A 19,489-nucleotide genomic window follows, 5' to 3' on the forward strand; every position below is an offset into this window, starting at 1 on the left:
AGGTGTACAGTTATAAAAGGTTACCAAGAACTGTACAAAGCGCAGAAAAGCAATACAATATTCGGACCTGATGATGTCCTCATTCTACTACTGTTATGTGTACACAACTGTAATGTGGCATTCCATCCCGAAGATGGCGCTGCTGAAGTACTCAGTGCGTGCATGTGTGTGTGGCACTCTAACCAGAAGATGGCCCTGTTGAGGTACTTGGCGCGCGCATGTGTGTGTGCACGTGCGTGCGTGTTAACCTGAAGATGGCCCTGTTGAGGTACTCTGCGTGCGTGCGTGCATGCGTGTGTGTGTGTGCGCTAACCTGAAGATGGCCCTGTTGAGGTACTCTGCGTGTGTGCGTGCGTGTGTGTGTGCGCTAACCTGAAGATGGCCCTGTTGAGGTACTCTGCGTGTGTGCGTGCGTGTGTGTGTGTGTGCGCTAACCTGAAGATGGCCCTGTTGAGGTACTCTGCGTGTGTGTGTGTACGCTAACCTGAAGATGGCCCTGTTGAGGTACTCTGCGTGTGTGTGTGTGTATGTGTGCACGTGCTAACCTGAAGATGGCCCTGTTGAGGTACTCTGCGTGTGTGTGTGTGTGTGTGTGTGTGTGTGCGCGTGCTAACCTGAAGATGGCCCTGTTGAGGTACTCGGCATGTGTGTGTGTGTGCGCTAACCTGAAGATGGCCCTGTTGAGGTACTCGGCGCGCGCGTGTGTGTGTGTGTGTGTATGCTAACCTGAAGATGGCCCTGTTGAGGTACTCAGCGTGTGTGTGTGTGTGCTAACCTGAAGATGGCCCTGTTGAGGTACTCAGCGTGTGTGTGTGTGTGCTAACCTGAAGATGGCCCTGTTGAGGTACTCGGCGTGTGTGCGGTGGATGGTGTCCAGGTCTCCGGCGGTGCTGAGCTTCTGCGTGAACTCGCTCCAGGAGACCTGCAGGATCTGGTTGGCGATGTAGCCCTGGATCACCTTGACGAAGTGCTGCATCTCGTGTCTGTACAGCTGGAGCAGACGGACCTGCACGGAGCGGCCCGCTCCCCTCGCCAGCGCTGGGGGGCCAGAGAGCGTGTCACACACAGATAGACCTTCTGGTTGGGCGGTGGTGTGAGCGCGAGGAGCCTCACCTGTGCGTTTCAGGTGGAACCAGACGTCACTGAGTGACCACACCATGTGTTTGAGCTGCAGCAGGAAGGAGAAGAGGCGGTTGTACTTGTTCATGTAGCTGTCTGTGATGATCACGTTCAACGGCCAGTCCACCTGAGAACGGGAGTGTCGCTCGTAACGCACCCAAAGTGGCTACTGCAACAGGATTGTGTGTGTGTGTGTGTGTGTGGGGGGGGGGGGGGGGTCTGTCCGACCTTGTAACGGAGTTCCAGGCAGTTGAGGGAGTCGGGGGCGTGGGGGTGGAAGACCTCGGGCAGGTAACGCAGCGCGAAAGTGAAGTTAGCGGCCTGCTCGCTGTCACCATGGAGACTGTACTGCATAGCCTTGTTCAGGATGGAGTTCAAGACCAGAGGAGTCAACAGCTCACCAGGGGTTTGCCCACTGCCCAACTAACACACACACACACACACACACACACACACACACACACACACAAAAATACAATTGCAACCTTTCTGCAGCACATATCCTAGTGGTGTGTTCATCAGTCATAAGTCGCCGCCCTGTGGAGCCGTAACTGAAGGGCTTGGCGACAGGACGATTACAGTCACCCCGCCACTCTCACTGCCACTACGGCTTAATGGAGACCTCACCAGTTCCACTACAGGAACAGGCACGGCCGGAGCAAATTAGAGCAGAGGGAGGTGGTCCGCCGGCCCCTCCCCCACCACGCAGGGCCCCTCCCCCACCACGCAGGGCCCCTCCTCCTCTCACCTTCTCAAAGAGCCGGTCGGTGAGCGAGAGCGCAAACTCGCCGTCCTCCATCAGCAGGAAGTGCCTCAAAGCCTCAAAGTGCTTCTCCAACACCAACTCCACAAAGAAGTAATCCACCACGGCCTTGTTCACCAGAAACAGACTGAGAGGGAGACGCTTCGTTAGCCCAACAGTCGGTGCACCAGTGCATTCATGTGGCTGCACACGCCTTACAGAGGAAAAGGTAGTGGGTTTCTCAGCAGCCACATCCCTGCGTAAAGGAGGCTTTGGGGACGCCACATGCGCTTTTCGCTAGTACTCTGTTGCATTATGCTTGTTTATGATTATGTAATTAAAACGAGCTCCAGTGATAATTACAGAAACCCCACTACCACCCTGCACTCTGCTCAGGAAACTCTCGGGTTTGAAGTTGTTTTTGGAAAAATGAAAAACAGATGCAAGCAGACCTGCACGCGCCAAAAATGACCTCATATTATTCTGGGATTTTACATGTGATGCTATTTGGCATAGTAATAGAAATACACACACACACACACACACACACACACACACACACACACACACACACACTCACTGTGTGATGAGCGGGGTGGTGACGGAGTGCTTCATGAGCACGGGGAGAGGCATCATCTCACTCAGCTGCACAGCTGTGGAGTCTGTGGCACAGTGCAGGGAGTCCACGGGGAGAGCCATGCTGGGCCCGGGCATCACCTGCTGCAGGAGCTGAGTGTCGGGGGCTGACACACACACACACACACACACACACACACACACACACACAATCAAGTTAGTGAGTCATATTTAGCACAGGAATGTATTTTTTCCAGGGCTGTCTGCTTTGGAAACCCTTAGAAAAGTGTCACTACACATCACGCTTTGGGACGTCTATAAAAATAACGACATCGTAAGGAATATTTCCAGCACAAAGGCGAGAAACAAACACCATCATCCTTTAAAAGGCATTCCAGCACAGCAAAATGATCCCTGAGCACATGAGTCACTGCATCTTCAAACGAAAACATCCAATCTGCCTTTACTTTGCTCCGCGTCCCAGAAGGCTCCGGCAATGCAGACAACACATGGCCACTACGGCGCTGGGCTAAATGCAAGATGCCCCAATTTGCACTGTAAACGAACTCGCTATGGACGTCAACACCGGGCCCGATAACAGCAATCGTAACGACAAACAATGAGACGGAGATGCCTACCGAATGCTTGTTGCTACGAGTGGATCATCACGCGAGAAACTTAAAACTTGGCGGCCTCACAACCCGGCTCAGAGGAAACGGTCTTAAATCACTCTGGGCTTCACAGCATCAGGGAGACGCCCTTTCCTGTGCTACTACACTGGTGTCACACCCCAGCCACGACAGCCCTGATCAATCTTCATCTCCTGTGTTCCAGGGAGGAGGCACTCACTCATCAGTGTGTAGGAATCCTCGTAGTGCTCGACCTGGTACTGGGAGGCTAGCCGGAGCAGGTAGTCGTCCTCGGGGCTGCCTCGGGGGGACAGGCCCAGGCCACGAGCCCACGCAGCGATGCCCGCGTCCAGACCCAGCAGCTGTGTGTGGGGCCCTGTGCTGGAGTCTGCCAACGAGAATCCTCAAACAGTTCAGAGTCATACGCCGAAGAGACACCGCACACGCCTGCGATGTCTCGCACATCAGCTCCGAGGCCTTATATATAGATCAGCAGCTCGATGCAAATGGCAACCTCGTGGAAGTTGCATAACGTACACGACAATCTGTTATATAAAATCTGTTTTGTGTCGTTTTCAGAACAGAACAGAGTTAGCTCGCACATTAAGGCGCTCTTACCCGGGGGCTCCGTGCTCTCTGCTTGGTCCTCCAGGGGAAGCTCTGAGACTGGGAGTGGGGCTTCACCGTACGAGCTCCCGGGCATCACCCCATGCACCACACAGCCCATACCCAGGCTGGAATCAGACGAGTGCCCGTGGGCACTGCCTGGGAGAGGGGGTGGCCGGGTGGGCTCTCCCCCAGCCACCACACACCCTACGCCCAGCGTGGAGTCTGACGAGTGCCCGTATGCGCTACCAGGCAGTGGGGAAGGCAGCGGGTCGGAGCCAGATACAACACACCCGGCCTTCAGCGCGGAGTTGGAGCTGTGGCCGTAGGCGCCAGCCGGCACACGGGGGCCGGGCCGGTGGCTGCCCGCAACTACGCACCCCACACCCAGGCTGGAGTCTGAGGAGTGGCCGTAGGCGCCGCCTGGCAGCGTGGACCGGGTCGGCGCACCGTCCGGCATCACGCAGCCCACCGTTAGAGTGCTGTCAGAAGAGTGACCGTGCTTGCTGCAATGGGGCCGGGAGGCAGCGACGTCCGAGACAAATTCACCAACCTTTATATGGTCATCAGAGGCGTGGCCATGTACATTAGGGGAGGGGACTAGTGTGGTCACGTCTGAAACTAGCTCACCAATCTTAATATGGGCATCAGAGGCGTGGCCATGTACGTTAGGGCAGGGGACTAGTGTGGTCACGTCTGAAACTAGCTCACCAATCCTAATATGGGAATCGGAGGCGTGGCCATGTACATTAGGGGAGGGGACTAGTGTGGTCACATCTGAAACTAGCTCACCAATCCTAATATGGGCATCGGAGGCGTGGCCATGTACATTAGGTGAGGGGACTAGTGCGGTCACATCTGAAACTAGCTCACCAATTTTAATATGGGCATCGGAGGCGTGGCCATGTATATTAGGGGAGGGGACTAGTGCGGTCACATCTGAAACTAGCTCACCAATCCTAATATGGGCATCGGAGGCGTGGCCATGTATATTAGGGGAGGGGACTAGTGCGGTCACATCTGAAACTAGCTCACCAACCCGAATATGAGCATCAGAGGCGTGGCCATGGATACTGAGCGAAGATAAAGGAGCAGTACCATCAGAAACAAGTTCTCCTGTTTTTATATGGGCATCAGGAGAACAGACAGTAGTAGCAACCTCAGAAAGAGGCTCGCCAGTCCTTATTAGGGCATCAGCAGTGTGGCCCTGGTCCGAGGAGGAGGGCTGAACGCTACGTGTTCCTGAGTGCCCATCTTGTCCTTGGGCGTCAGAGTGCTGGCTGTGGCCTGTGGTGGTAGGCAGCTCATCCGTCGCCAGATGGGGCACCTGCGCCATGGTGGAAGGGGCAGTTTCCCTCTCCGACTCCACAGCGCCTCCTACAGGCAGCGTCCGCCCCGAGTGGCCGCTCTTCTCGTGCGTGCGGTGCCGCAACTCTTCGGTCTGGGTGGCTGGAGGGAGGGAGGCCGGGCGTCTCTCCCCCGAGGCTCCTCCGACTCCCCCCGCCTCCGCGGACTCCTGTGAGGGGCGGCCAGGCCGACTCGCCTCGGGCAGCGCCGACGGCACAAACTGACCCGGGGGGAAGTTGGACCTGGAGGCGTGGCCGTGCGCGCTAGGGGCAGGCGTGGATTCCTGGACCTCAGACACGTTCTCTCCGATCCTGATGTGGGAGTAGGAGGGGTGGTTGGAGCTGGGGCGGAGCTGAAGGCACTCCAGGGGACTGTACGGGGAGGAGAAGTCGTAGTCGAGGGGAGCTGGGCTCCCAGAGGCTTCCGGCAGGTCTGAGCCGATGTCGCGCAAAGCCTGGGCCACGGCCATGCCGTCCGGGGCACGCGGAGGTTTAGGGAGGAAATCCGCGATGTCGACGTCCTCGGAGATCAGCGCGTCGGCGCCGGCCCTGACGGGGGAGGAGGGAGACGCAGGGGGCCGTGAGGGGCGGGCGGAGGGCGGGGTTGAGTCAGAGCCAACGGTGGCTTCCTGCTCCACAGGAAGATTTTTCATCTCCGTCTCAGAAGTGCGACATTCCTACATAAGGAACGTATAACACATATGTTAGAATAATTCCCTGCACAATAACATATGCTAGCATACAACACTAGCATATGGATGTAGTGAAATGTCTGGCACCACACAAAGACCTGCGAGTGCCAACGTGGTTCTGCTGCAGGAGGCACTTCCTGTTCAAGGCTTCCCTGCCCTAAAGGATATCGGTCAAGAAGAGCCTGCAAGCAGACGCACAAACAAACATCACACTGGTAAGGGAGCAGGATCGTAACGCACCTCAGGTGAGATGACCTGCGGCCTGTAGCCTGACCTGTATGGCCTGCTGGTCCTGGTGGAGGAAGCTCGCTCTGGCTTCATCCAGCCTCATCCTCTGAACCTTCCACATGGCCCTCCGCTCTCTCCTGGCAGCCTCCTCAGACAGACGACTGTACTGCGCGATGAGGTCCATGCTGAACGAGCGCCCGCACACACACACACACACACACACACACACACACACACACATGATGACCACACACAGTTCCCTGCCATGGAGCTGCAGGTGCAGAGCGCCCCCTGTTGGCCTCACCGTGCGCGATGCTCCAGCTGCTGCTCCAAGGCCTGTAGCCTCTGCTCGCGCTCCCGCAGCTCTCGAGCAAAACTGAAGTCATCATCCTGCTCCCTCCTCTTAGCTGCACCGCGCCACTGCACACACATTACAGCTCACACACTCATAGTGCACACACATTACAGCTCACACACTCATAGTGCACACACATTACAGCTCACACACTCATAGTGCACACACATTACAGCTCACACACTCATAGTGCACACACATTACAGCTCACACACTCATAGTGCACACACATTACAGCTCACACACTCATAGTGCACACACATTACAGCTCACACACTCATAGTGCACACACATTACAGCTCACACACTCATACAGTGCAAATATTAAAGCTCTCACACTCATACAGTGCACACACATTACAGCTCCCACACTCATACAGTGCACGAATATTACAGCTCCCACACTCATACAGTGCACGAATATTACAGCTCCCACACTCATACAGTGCAGGAATATTACAGCTCCCACACTCATACACTGCACACACATTAAAGCTCACACACTCACAGTGCACACACATTAAAGCTCACACACTCATACAGTGCACACACATTAAAGCTCACACACTCATACAGTGCACACACATTAAAGCTCACACACTCATAGTGCACACACATTACAGCTCACACACTCATACACTGCATACACACATTAAAGGCAGGCTCTCTGCTGATTAAAGCCCTTAGTCTTGTGACTGACACATTTTTGGAGTTGTGAATTACCTTTGATCAAATAGCAGTAATGTTAAATAAATAATTTCAATAAATACGGTATGGTACTTCACAGACTGGAAAGTGCCTGGTTAACTAAGATTTCTGAAAACAAGGTAAGTGGAAGTGTTTGGTTTTCTTGGCTTTTAATTCATGCTCTGCCTCTAGCTGATTCTTGGCCATCACAGATTTACTCACACACTGCACACACTACAGCCAGACCCACTGCTGGTTAAATCTCACTGCCTCCTCACACACTTCAGTGGCAGACCAGTCATTACTCTCAAAACCAGTCAGAGGTCTGGACTCCTAACTGCTTGTTTTCTATAATCTTTAATATTTATTTATCTTTAATCTTCAAATCTAAATATATTTCTCATACAAATATAAATAATAAAAGTAAATGAGTGAAATAGTGCATATCAATTAATTAAAAAAACATAAATTCAAGAAATATATGGAAAAGTCTATATTTTTTTAAATGCCCTCTGGATATTTCATTTAGACTGTCAGTCCCTCTGCCAGCTGCTGCGGTGTTGGTCGGCTGCTCCAGGAGTGCAGAGCTGCCGTCCAGGAAAACAGCGGCTACTCCGAAGACGAGCTGTTTACCACATTCTTGGACACTGCGTAATTCCATGTGTTACAGCCATTATTGTAAAAATGTGGAACACTGTTTCTCACCAGCAAAAAAAAGCCTCCAGCTACAGGGGCAAACAGGTGGCAGCTCTAATCTGCAAGTTTAAACATGTGGGATGGGGGTATTTATAGCCGTAGGTGTAAAGTCACTGAAGTGGAGGCTTTATGAATATTCCAACTGCAGAATGCACTACTAAATGAAGAACACTGCTCTCAACAGAAAAGGTGCTGCCCCAGAGAGTTTTTTATTTTATTTATATAAGCATGTGAATTACTAATGGACAGACTGGCTAAATGGCACCATGTCTAAAATGGTGCCTAAAAAGCAACTGAAAAGCGTGTTGTGATCAGAGCTGAAACATATTGCTTCAGCAGCCAACCAGAATGTGGGAATTTGTTGACATGCTGATTAGACAGGCAGAAATGCACAGAGACAGAGAGAGAGAGAAAGAGCTATTCAAATGGGAAAAGAAGCTGGTGAATCACTGGTGTGAACACCAGCTGTTAAAGAGGCTTAACAGAATGTGAAGGCTCCCTTATCGCTAGCGTTTCTGTTTCAATCAACTGTAATGCAATTCGAGGAAATGCCACAATTGGACTGGAAGTTATTTACATTAAGGCTGTAAACCAGAGAACAGACAGTGCCCTTTCACTTGGTTATCTTTCAATATTGGGATCTTTCATTACTACATAAAAAACACTATCACATTAACAAGATACAAAGAAAACTATATTGCAAGTAAAAAAAACATGAAACAAATATAGGCCTACACATAGATTTTACCGACATTTTACAAAAATATGCAGCTCATAGCCTCATCGTATTCAAAGTCTACCCATCTCAGATGAAGTGAAGTATTTGCAATGACCAAATAGCAGTAACCAAGATGAATACCAGGAACTCAAGATCTGGTTTACATACATAATTGTATATTGCTTTTTGGTCCAAATGTTGTGAAATCATCTCAATTTCACCATGAGGAACGCCTCGACGTGAGCACACGCAACTTCTCCTTCTGCTTCACAGTGTGGTAAACTGCTCATACACTGCTCTCCTCAATCCCCGCATGGCCCCTCACCTCTTGGTCCAGTTCCAGCTGCTGCCGAAGCTCCTCAAAGCGCTCTCTCTTCCTGGCCTCCTCAGCCAGCCGCTGTGACACCTGGCGGCCTGCAGGGGGCGAGAGACCACAGCGGGCGCTCAGTCACTTGCCCATAAAATCTGCCTTTCTGTTCCTGCCATTTCCTTCCTACTGCTTGTGCGCCTGGCGTGATTAGGAATGCCTGATTTATGCCTGTGGAAAGTGTGCACACTCCTGACGCAATCACAGCCAAATCAGAGGATGGAGGGCTGAGCTACGGCTTCACGCATCCGCAAAGTGGAATTTCAGGCTAGAATATGAATTTCTGAGCTTGACTAACAGGCATAAAACTATAAAGCACTTTCAACTAATTAACTTCTGGGTAGCACTGTGCTCCGTCTTAGTGATAGTGCGGCGTGTGAAGCACTTCAGCGTTTCGCATGGCATTTCAGTTTGTGACCATATTTTCTTCTTTCGACTATTAAATTGCTGCCTGAGGTGCAAAAATGTGATGGCATATTTCACCAGAAGAACAAAATCTGTTAGAACAATTGCCTATACGTCATTTTGCTGGAGTGTAGGAGAGATGGAGGTGTGGTGATAAATATGGTTTAGGTGACTTGTTCTGACCTCGGATGCTCTCCAGTGTCTTGACTGCTGACTCTCTGACCTGATTGATGAGCTCTTGGCGCGCCAGTTCTGTACGCAATGCCTAATACACAAGAGAAGGCGACAGAGAGAGAGACAGAGAGAGAGACAGAGAGAGAGAGAGAGAAAGAGAGATTAGGCAAAGAGAGCGAAAGAGAGGAGGTGGAGAGAGGAAGAGAGAAGACAGAGAGGAAAGAGAGAGAAACAGAAAGAGAGAGGAGAGAGAGAGGAGAAGGCAAAGCATATGGGAGAATGAGAGCCATAAAGGGAAAAGAGCACGTCCAGCCCTCTGGCTCAGAAATGTCCCGCATTTATGCTGAAAATAATGTGTTAATGGGTCATATTCGTCACTTCAAGCATCATATCAATATTACTGAGACTCTTAACAGCGCGCCAGTACATTTAGCCACATTTAGAATTGTTCCACCGTCAGCCACAGGGCTCAAAGACAAATATAGGCAATTCTGGGCTCCGAAATTTGAGGACAGAAACTTTTCCTGTAATATACACAATTTTACATGATTAATGATGGCCTCGTCGTCAAATCACCATAGAGCATCTCGAATTCGCCTCAAACCCAGACCCGTCAAACCCAGCCCCGTCAAACCCAAACCCGTCAAACCCAGCCCCGTCAAACCCAGCCCCGTCAAACCCAGACCCATCTCGGGCTACGTGGCTGCCGCACCTGCTCCTCCCTGCTGATGGCGCTGTGTTTGGCGATGGTCTCCATGCGGCCTCGGTACACGGCGCAGTCCCTCTCGATCTCCTCCACCTCTTGCAGGGAGAAGGTCACGGCGATCCGCGGCACCGGCAGCTCCGACCAAAAGATGTAGTGCTGCGGGAGACACGGCGTCAGGACGCAAACGGGCCCCCCCCACCCCAACCTGACATTTACGGAGCTGTGTGCCAATTATCACTAATCTGGCTGCTCTGTTCAAACGTCTTTCTAATGATGTTCACTTTGGGTGGTGGATTTACAGTTAGTACCCATGATGCACCACGGCTGATTAAAGTGAGAACATAAAAAGTTGGTTATATCAAATAAGAAGGCAATAGTTCTAAAGCGAATGGTGACGCGTCGCGGGTGATCAGCAGACCTGTGGGCAGCAGATCTTCAGCAGGTTGATGGTCTTCCCGCATATGTAGACGTCATTGGCGATGTGGCGGAGGAAGACGGGCACGCAGTCCTCTGCTTCCCGCGAGATCAGAGTGTATCCCTGCACCCAGAAGTGCTTATCTACACACGGGGAGACGGGTCGCTTGCTTAACGGAGTCCAATTAGCACTCAGGAAGAACAAAAGATCGTGTCACGCAGAGCTGTCAAAATGAATGTCGCACTTCGAGTGTCTACATTTAGATGCACTATTTATAGAGAAATACTCACCCCTGTAGCTGAGGTAATCCTCATTCACCTGAATCATGAACTCTTTATACACGTCCCTGAAAACTCCACTGTACACCCAATCTGACACAAACCTAAACACACACACACACACACACACACACCAAAACATGAATAAAAGAATCCCTTAATACAGTAAGACTTTGAAAGCAGGACGGAAATGCTCGACAATAAACTGAAAACCATGAAGCTGTGTCTCCGTAGACTCGGCGGTGACTTCTGTACACGACCTCCAACGATCACGCTCAACCACAACAAGAGTTAAGCAACACGTCATTAGGACAACAAGCACAACAGAGGCCTCGGTCCCTTGATGAATTCCAATCAATGCCTGGCTGCGTTCTGCATCAAGAGAAGACGGCGCTACAAACAGCCACGCACGTTGTTTGAGAGCCGCTCACACTTAATAAAGTCAGCTTTGACTTTCCCAAGAGCGGAGCCAAGTCGTGCGGTGAAGGAGCGTGACAGTTAGGGTCCCGGAGGATTGAAGGTTTGTGTAAAGGTCAAGAGGTCTGCAGTGACATCTCGGGCCCTAAGGGGAAGCGACTCCTATGTGCATCCGTCACGGCCGAAGCAAAGGTGTTGTTTAAACGTGGGTAACGGCGGCTAGCTAGCAGGGCGATCAAATCCCCTCGTTATGCTGACTCACAACACACCGCAATACAAATAAAATGTGGCTAATTAAAGGCAAAAATATTGGATATGTTTCAGCAGAAAATACTCTTCAATAAGTAATCCAAATTTTGGAATTTACTTAGCAATCATGTCTGTGAAGGGCTTTATTTGAACCAAGACCAAGTTTCATATTAAGCCGATAGTTTTGTATTGTGCTCATCAAAAGACTAGACCTAGAGATGAGGAGGAGAACAGAGGCGGAGCCATAGTGTGTTCTCCCAGCTGTCCTGAGCAATCGCCATGTGACGAAAGCAGAACACTGAAGGTGGGGACTGAAATCTGAAGTGTCAGCTGGAGACAATGAGACACAATGAGAGAGGGAGAGAGACAGGGAGAGAAGGAGAGAGAGACAGACAGAGACAGACAGAGGGAGATTCATTATTCACTGACCTTGTGTAAGGCTCACAGCTGCTCTTCAGCAGAGACAGCAGTACAGGGTAGTTCTCATTACTGCAATTACTCTGAGCTTCATTGTAGAGATAAGAGAGGAGCTTCACACCCTACAGAAGCAGGAGTTGTACACCTGTTAGAGGCCACTGAAAATCACAGGCTCTCTGCTGTATCTGAACTTCTAAAGTATGTGTGTGTGTGTGTGTGTGTCCTACCGCAGGGAAGGTGGCTTGGCCTCCTCCACCAGCAGCTCCGTTCACACAACACAGCTCTGACAGGTACCTGACGGACACAGAGCGAATGGCAACGCTAAACGTACATGACATCTACATAGCCATTCCACAAACAGCAACAGTCGGGTCTTAAGGATGCGGAGGACCCCCGATTCTGAACGAGCCAGACCGGTGGGGGTGGGATGGTGCGGGGGGATGTGGGTGTGTCAGACGGCGGGTCCCTCCCACCTGAGCTGCCGGCCCAGCTTGCGGAAGTGGAAGCCGATGGTGAGAAGGCTGAGGCAGGCCGGCGTGCTGAGGACACACGCTCTGTAGTAGTGCAGATAACGCCTCAGGCCACCAGTGAAGGCCTGACACACACACACACACACACACACACACACACACACACAGAAAATAAACACAAGATTAGATTTGGCTTTTTTCATAAATATGGTTCCAATACAAATGAGGCTGGGGAAGGCGGCCTGCAGAACAGAGGTGTGCGCTGGCCTGCCCTTGAAGCGCGCCAAGGGCAAGAATGCTGGGAAGCCATTACCTGAAACACCAGGCCCTTCTTATCAGCCGCGCCCAGAGAGAAGCGGCTCAGGCGAAGGTAGTGTGTGCCGTACTGCGCCAGCTCCCCTAACAACCGCGACACGCTCTCCGGGGACGTCCCCGACACGCACACGTCAGGACGCACGTCGAACTGCGCGCTCGCCTGGAACGGCATGTGTGCAGAAACGGACATGAACTAGAGGCGCACAGGAATCCCACCCCCTCATTCCTCAAGGCAAAAGGGGAGCCAAGTCTATTCATTATCTTCACACTACAGATGGATAAACGGCACGATAACTGGCTTTTCCCACAAATGGCTAATGTGCACACGGGGGGCACATCCCAGGCCACAGCAGAGAATAAATGAGGTGACCTCGTTGAGGGGAAACGTCGTGGAAGCCACCCCTATGAGCACGTTGAGGAGGTCTTTCACCAGCTGCGTCTGGCTGTCCAGAGGCAGGGGGAGGAGCGGAGAGGGAGTCTGGGAGGAGAGCATGGTCCTCAGCTCACCCTCCCATAGCCGGTAGAGCTGATCAAAGGCCTCCCGGCCTGCCTCCGTCAGATAGGGAGACTCCTTCTGACCTGGAGGACTGGGGGTGGGGTGGAGAGTGAGAGAGAGAGAGAGGAGAGGGGTGGGGGAGGATTAGCCTAAATCAGTCCCAAATGACTCCCCTGAAGGTTCTGGTTTATCTTCACAGCCTGCTCAAACCGCAGCTCTTACCAGCCCACGTTCTCCCAGCAGCAACGCCTGCCAGGCACGAACGTGCGCAGGGCCTCCCAGACGTCAGGCTCCGGGCTGGGACTCGTCTCCGACTGAGAGTCTGGAGTCAGATTGGAAGCCGACTGGAAGCCTTCATCCTCTGATTGATCCACGCAAGGAGGGACCTAGATTCAAAAGAAACGAGTCCCCAGACGCTTATCAGAAAATTACTCGCAGATAAAAGATACAAAGGCATTGCAAGCCTGCTATGAAGTTTCATTTTTTATTTATTGCTTTGCAGTTAAATAAGTGTACACTCAAGTTCTACTTTTCTGTGGCATTAGTGGCTCAAGTAGTCACACTATGTCATACACGACAGTCATTCACCATGGGAGTCAAGTCAATCGGAATTGTTAAAAGACTGCATTTAAAGAAAAAAATTAAAAGTTAAAACTGTTATAATAATAATAATAATATAATGATACAAGTTCTTGTTAAATGCCACCGGATTTGGCCAACAAGGCAGTCCACCCACTCCCGAATGATGGACACTTACCACTTAGCGTGGCCTTTTGTGAACATGCAAAATAACATATTCAAAATAAGACAGACAGGGAGGGCTTACTGATTCCCCATAAACAAACAAAGAAATAGCATTGTTTCCCTAATTCCATTGCCCAGGTAGACTTTATTCTTTACTTTACAAACACCTCAAACACGTTCGTCTCTCTAAACTATTACCTATCAGGATCAAAGACCTCTGTGTGGCTTACTTACACACGCGCACACACACACACACACACACACACACACACACACACACACACACACACACACACACAAAAATAAGTGTTTGTTTGATTTCTAAGTTCTCCCACTTAGAAATCATGGAGGGGTCTGAAATTTTCTTCTTTACATTGTACATTATCCACTTTGTGAGACATAATCTGGAAATCATAATCATATTTTTTAAATAATTTATTTGTGTGTTACTGCTGCAAATAAGTATTTGAACACCTACCAATCAGCAAAAATTCTGGCCCTCAAAAGACCTGATAGTCCGCCTCTAAAAAGTCCACCTGCACTTATTCTAAATTAGAAGCACCTGTTTGAAGACGTTAGCTGCATAAAGACACCTGTTCATACCACACAATCAGTAAGACTCCAAGGACTAACATGGCTGAGACCAAAGAGCTGTCCAAAATTGTAGACCTCCACAAGGCTGGAAAGACCTACGGGGCAATTGCCAAGCAGCTTAGTGAAAAAAGATCAACTGTTGGAGCAATTATTAGTAAATGGAAAAAGCTAAACATGACTGTCAATCTCTCTCAGACTGGGGCTCAATGCAAGATCTCACCTCGTGGAGTAGCAGTGATCATAAGAAAGGTGAGGAATGAGCCCAGAACTACACAGGAGGATCTGGTCAATGACCTGAAGAGGGCTGGCAACACTGTTCCCAAGGTTACTGTGGGTAATACACTAAGATGTCATAGTTTAAGGTCCTGCATGGCACGGACGGTTCCCCTGCTTAAACCAGCACACGTCCAGGCCCATTTTAAGTTTGCCCTTGACCATTTAGATGATCCAGAGGAGTCATGGGATAAAGTTCTGTGGTCATATGAGACCAAAATAGAACTTTTTGGTCTTAATTCCACTCGCCGTGTTTGGAGGACAAAGAATGATGAGTACCGTCCCAAAAACACCGTCCCTACTGTGAAGCATGGGGGTGGAAGTATCCAGCTTTGGGGATGTTTTTCTGAACATAGGACAGGACGACTGCACTGTGAGGAGAGGATGACCAGGGCCATGTATTGTGAGATTTTGGGGAACAGCCTCCTTCCCTCAGTTAGAGCATTGAAGATGAGTCGTGGCTGGGTCAACTACACAAAGCACACAACCAGGATAACCAAGGAGTGACTCTGTAAGAAGCATATCAAGGTTCTGGAGTGGCCTAGCCCGTTTCCAGACCTAAACCCTATAGAAAAGTTGGAGAGAGCTCAAACTCTGTGTTTCTCAGCGATAGCCCAGAAACTTAGTTGATCTGAAGATGTGTGGAGGAATGGGCCAATATCCATGCTGTAGTCTGTGCAAACCTGGTGAAAAACTACAGGAAAGGTTTGACCTCTGTAATTGCAAACAAAGGCTAGTTTGTTGACACCTGTCACAGGTGTTAAAGTACTTATTTGCAGCAGTACCACACAAATTATTAAAATATCATACATTGTGAATTCCAGTGGACATGCACCCAAGATGAAAATTTCAGACCCCTCCATGATTTCTAAGTGGGAAATACTTATTTTCCTGTACTGTATGCGTGCGCGCGTGCGCACACACACCGGCTACTTTCTTAGCTACACCTTGCTAGTACCGGATTGGACCCTCCTTTTGCCTTCAGAACTGCCTTAATCCTTCATGCAATAGATTCAACAAGGTACTGAAAACATTACTCAGAGTGTCTGGTCCATAATGACGTGATATATATATATATATATATACATACATACATACAATATACACACGTGTGTATATATATTTTGTGTGTATGTATGCGCACACACAAAGGTGTTTTGAGATCAAATCATGATTTACTGATATACTGTCTTCGATGCCAATTTTAAAAATCTATTTAAATCTAGATCACCCAGCTTGTACTGAATAAAGCAGCTAGGATTCACTCTTCAGTATCTCACCCGAATACTGAGCCCAGTGACCTCTGCGTTGCTTGGTAAAGGTGGCAGATCCAGCCGGATGTCCATATCTGCTGTCCGTGAGTGTTGCAAGGCTCCAAACAGGGACAGCCTGGTGTCGCGCTCAAATCTCTCCTCCCCCTCCAGCCTCCTGCCTAGGCCTAGCAGCCCTGTCCCTGGAGGGGCATCCATCAGACTCATGGTCCTCCATGCACCCCCGAACGCCCCCCATTCCTCCTCACACACCAGAGCCCAGGCCCTGCACTCCAGTCTCCGTGTCTCCTGGCTGAGATAGCCTGCGGGAGGAGGCCTACGCAGCACTGGCCGCTCCCTCCTCATGTAGTCCCTGCTGAAGGAGGAGGCGGGCGGAGGAACCGATCCAGCCAGCTGCACCAGGAGCTCCAGGGTGGCGTCCAGCTCGGCCAGGCCAGAGGCGAGGGCCATCTCGCGCAGCTGAGCCAGCAACTTCTCCAGCCTCTCGGCCTCCTCTGTGTAGCCAGACACACGCAGGTCAAAGGAGATCATCAGCATCTTGTTGTAGGCCGGCGTGTTGGCCAAGGCGTCGGCAGTGGAGTTGGGTCTGGCGGGGCCGTCCTGAAAGAGCCTGGAGAGGAGGGCGCCATAGGCACGTCTGCGGAGGGCACGCCGCATGCCCGCCCGCGAGACCCCCCCCAGAGAGCGCCTTTTCCATGACAAGCTGGAGAGGCTGTAATCACAGAGTGCACCCAGGAGCTCCGTAATGCTCGTGCTGCCGCTTGGCCAAGCAGACATGTCCGACGCACCATGGCCACGAAGCATGGTGGCTTATAGGCACTGTAATTAGTGTATGGACCGACCTGCAAGCTCAAAAATAAACAGATACATCTTACAATAAATATAAAATCGTCTCTGACATGGTCAAATATGGGGGAGAAAAGCTTTTTTGAGAACAATACTTACCACGAATGTTTTCAAGTATGTAGGCTAGGCGAAGCAGTACTGGGTCAGTAGTAAAGGAGGAAGGAGTGTGGAAACTGTGATATTTACCCATTCTCATCCATCCCAAATCCTGCAGGACATATTAAAGTACACTTCATTGTTTTCTCTCACCTGCTCCAATTCAGTTATGAGGCAATTATTATACTGTGTCATTCATGAGAAACACGTCCATGTTCAAAACATATTTGATTTTGAGCAGGCTAGCTAGCTAACAGTACTCTCAAATACGTGTTTGTTTCCTAGCCAGCTAACTAACCCGGTCTAAGGCAGCTAACTAACCCGGTCTAAGCCCGCTAACTAACCCGGTCTAAGGCAGCTAACTAACCTGGTCTAAGGCAGCTAACTAACCCGGTCTAAGGCAGCTAACTAACCCGGTCTAAGGCAGCTAACTAACCCGGTCTAAGGCAGCTAACTAACCCGGTCTAAGCCCGCTAACTAACCTGGTCTAAGCCCGCTAACTCCAACCTCTGGCTGACCGGAAGTTATGATAACTGACCAGCTAGCTATGCAGACACATGCGAGGTCATTAGTCAACAAACCGTGTTTTAGGCGTCCGCTACGTGCGTGAGCATGGCTGAAACCACAACGTGCGTCTTTTCTTGCACAGACATACGAGCGGTACTAGTAATTACATAAAAAATATAGACAACATTTGGAAATGAAAATAGGTATCGTGAGTTCCTGTCGCATCGCGCTAGCGACCGCGCTAGATTCGAAAGTACCGCCCACACGTGTTCCTGATTGGGTGAAATTCAACGTGCTCCGGTACCATTGGACAGACGGTTTTGTTCGTTTGAAGGGATCACATCCGGTGCGAATGCGCGCCAACTAGCGGAGCATCCAAGAAACGATAAACCTCTTCAAATTGTTTAACGTAAGTAAACAAAGTGTGTAAACTAGGTAAACAACATTAAATATATAAGTAAATAAATAAATACTACTAATAAGAGCTAACACACTGAATCATTTTCATCATCATTTAGTTTTATCCATGCATTATTTCCCATTTTCAGTGCGCTCCAACTGCAAAATCTTACATTCAGCAAAATGTCTGAAATTTTACATGTTTACATGGATATCTGAAGCAGTAAACAACAGTTAATGCATAGGATTAGGTCACTGACTACAGTCACACTTAAAATGTGTGTTTGAAAGCTGACTCCAAATTCAGCTTTTATACACCTGTGAGGGGTAGATATATATATCCCTCTCACACACCTACTGGAGGTACTGAGGTACTGGCACAATAAACAAACCCGGTGTCTGATTATGGTAAGCCGATGCCATATTAATCATGACAACTATTGCTTTTTCTGGTTTTCTACTTTAGTTACCTTTCTTCTTGCAACATACGTGTGAAGAAAGAAAGGATATGGCTTGGTGCCATTAGAAAGTGTAGAACATGAGAGGGTTAGACAGAGAGTCCATGAGAGAGGGGAAAGAGGGAAGAGAAAAAGCAAGTGTTCAAATCCTTACATGCCCGGCCTGAAACAAACCCGGCTATTCATATATTTATTTGGTCTGATCAATTGAGCAGCCAAGTGAAACGCTGCTAGGACTGGGAGGATATGCACAGGGAGTGTGTGGTTTCTACCACTATTATTTCTTCTTCTTCAAACACACCAATTAATAAATTCACATTTGTTTCATTATCTTAATTTCTTTGATTGCTTTTAATTGTGAGAGTGCCACACACAACCACGGGTCACAGTGATATTATCTCACACTGAAGATATTAACTCAAATTAGAGTGCTTACTCTAGATGTCTGTCTACAGTGTCGCACACGAGAGATAGTCAATAACGGAGTGTAATTTATTCTGGCGTATCAACAGCCCTCAGAGATTTTTCTGTTCTTCGTTTTGGTTGTAGGAGTGGATAGTGGGCACATATCTTGCATTACATCGCTCCCTTGGTCTGGTTTCGTGGGACTCAGCTTGTCTTTGATATTCTTGTCAGCTCAACATTTGTGAAAGAAGGAAGCATGCACTCCTTTCTTTCATCTTTTTTGATTTTCTTATTGACTTTTTCCAGTGATTTAATTAGTTTTTTCTTTCGCTTTTTCTTTTCTTTGAGCTTTTCTGGGCCATCAGCGAGGGTCTTGAAATAATATAAATGTTTTTATCTTCTATGTAGCTCACACCTAATAAATCGAATAGACTAGAATTTTTAAATAGGCTATAGCAAAATATCCACGGGGACAGACAGTAGCACCCAAGGATTTGGACAGGGTCAGTGAGTATTTTACGGTTTATAAGACAGCACCCTTTCGAGCAAGCACCATACACACAATCAAAGCGGTAATTTAACAAAATTGCTTTGCAACATTCAAAAAGATTGGCACTGGCACATTTCCTGTAATGACACATGGGCTGTTTAAAAGGTCAATAAAAGTCAAAAGGTGACATCATGCAGCATGAAGACGGCTGAAGGCACTGATTAACAGTCTCTCCTGACCTAATAAAAAAAAACACAGCCCATTTATAGGTCACACAGCAATTTGCTGGCTGCTGACCCACCT

The 19,489-nt window shown here is 49.5% G+C and overlaps 1 protein-coding gene across 2 annotated transcripts in view; it reads right to left on the reverse strand.

Moving 5' to 3' along the window:
- The window catches only part of tubgcp6 (tubulin gamma complex component 6), a 19,273-nt gene extending 1,604 nt beyond the window's left edge, over positions 1–17,669 (reverse strand). The window contains exons 1-24 of one of the 2 annotated variants that reach the window (XM_077006955.1): positions 17,509–17,669; positions 16,931–17,039; positions 15,995–16,827; positions 13,326–13,489; positions 12,978–13,194; positions 12,606–12,767; positions 12,296–12,417; positions 12,050–12,116; positions 11,835–11,944; positions 10,752–10,843; positions 10,465–10,604; positions 10,053–10,202; positions 9,350–9,431; positions 8,720–8,808; positions 6,243–6,358; positions 5,985–6,123; positions 5,809–5,892; positions 3,685–5,695; positions 3,287–3,454; positions 2,442–2,604; positions 1,868–2,009; positions 1,348–1,542; positions 1,114–1,246; positions 825–1,038 (exon numbers count right to left, since the gene is read on the reverse strand). In XM_077006955.1, coding sequence (XP_076863070.1) covers positions 825–1,038; positions 1,114–1,246; positions 1,348–1,542; positions 1,868–2,009; positions 2,442–2,604; positions 3,287–3,454; positions 3,685–5,695; positions 5,809–5,892; positions 5,985–6,123; positions 6,243–6,358; positions 8,720–8,808; positions 9,350–9,431; positions 10,053–10,202; positions 10,465–10,604; positions 10,752–10,843; positions 11,835–11,944; positions 12,050–12,116; positions 12,296–12,417; positions 12,606–12,767; positions 12,978–13,194; positions 13,326–13,489; positions 15,995–16,789 — 5,555 coding nt within the window. In that variant the 5' untranslated portion in view covers positions 16,790–16,827; positions 16,931–17,039; positions 17,509–17,669. Of the gene's footprint in view, positions 1–824; positions 1,039–1,113; positions 1,247–1,347; positions 1,543–1,867; positions 2,010–2,441; positions 2,605–3,286; positions 3,455–3,684; positions 5,696–5,808; positions 5,893–5,984; positions 6,124–6,242; positions 6,359–8,719; positions 8,809–9,349; positions 9,432–10,052; positions 10,203–10,464; positions 10,605–10,751; positions 10,844–11,834; positions 11,945–12,049; positions 12,117–12,295; positions 12,418–12,605; positions 12,768–12,977; positions 13,195–13,325; positions 13,490–15,994; positions 16,835–16,930; positions 17,040–17,508 lie in introns of both variants that reach the window. The other variant, XM_077006954.1, reaches the window with a different exon arrangement.
- Positions 17,670–19,489: the final 1,820 nt, after the last annotated feature.

The sequence above is a fragment of the Brachyhypopomus gauderio genome, chromosome 5 (assembly GCF_052324685.1).
Source record: "Brachyhypopomus gauderio isolate BG-103 chromosome 5, BGAUD_0.2, whole genome shotgun sequence".
Lineage (NCBI taxonomy): Eukaryota > Metazoa > Chordata > Actinopteri > Gymnotiformes > Hypopomidae > Brachyhypopomus > Brachyhypopomus gauderio.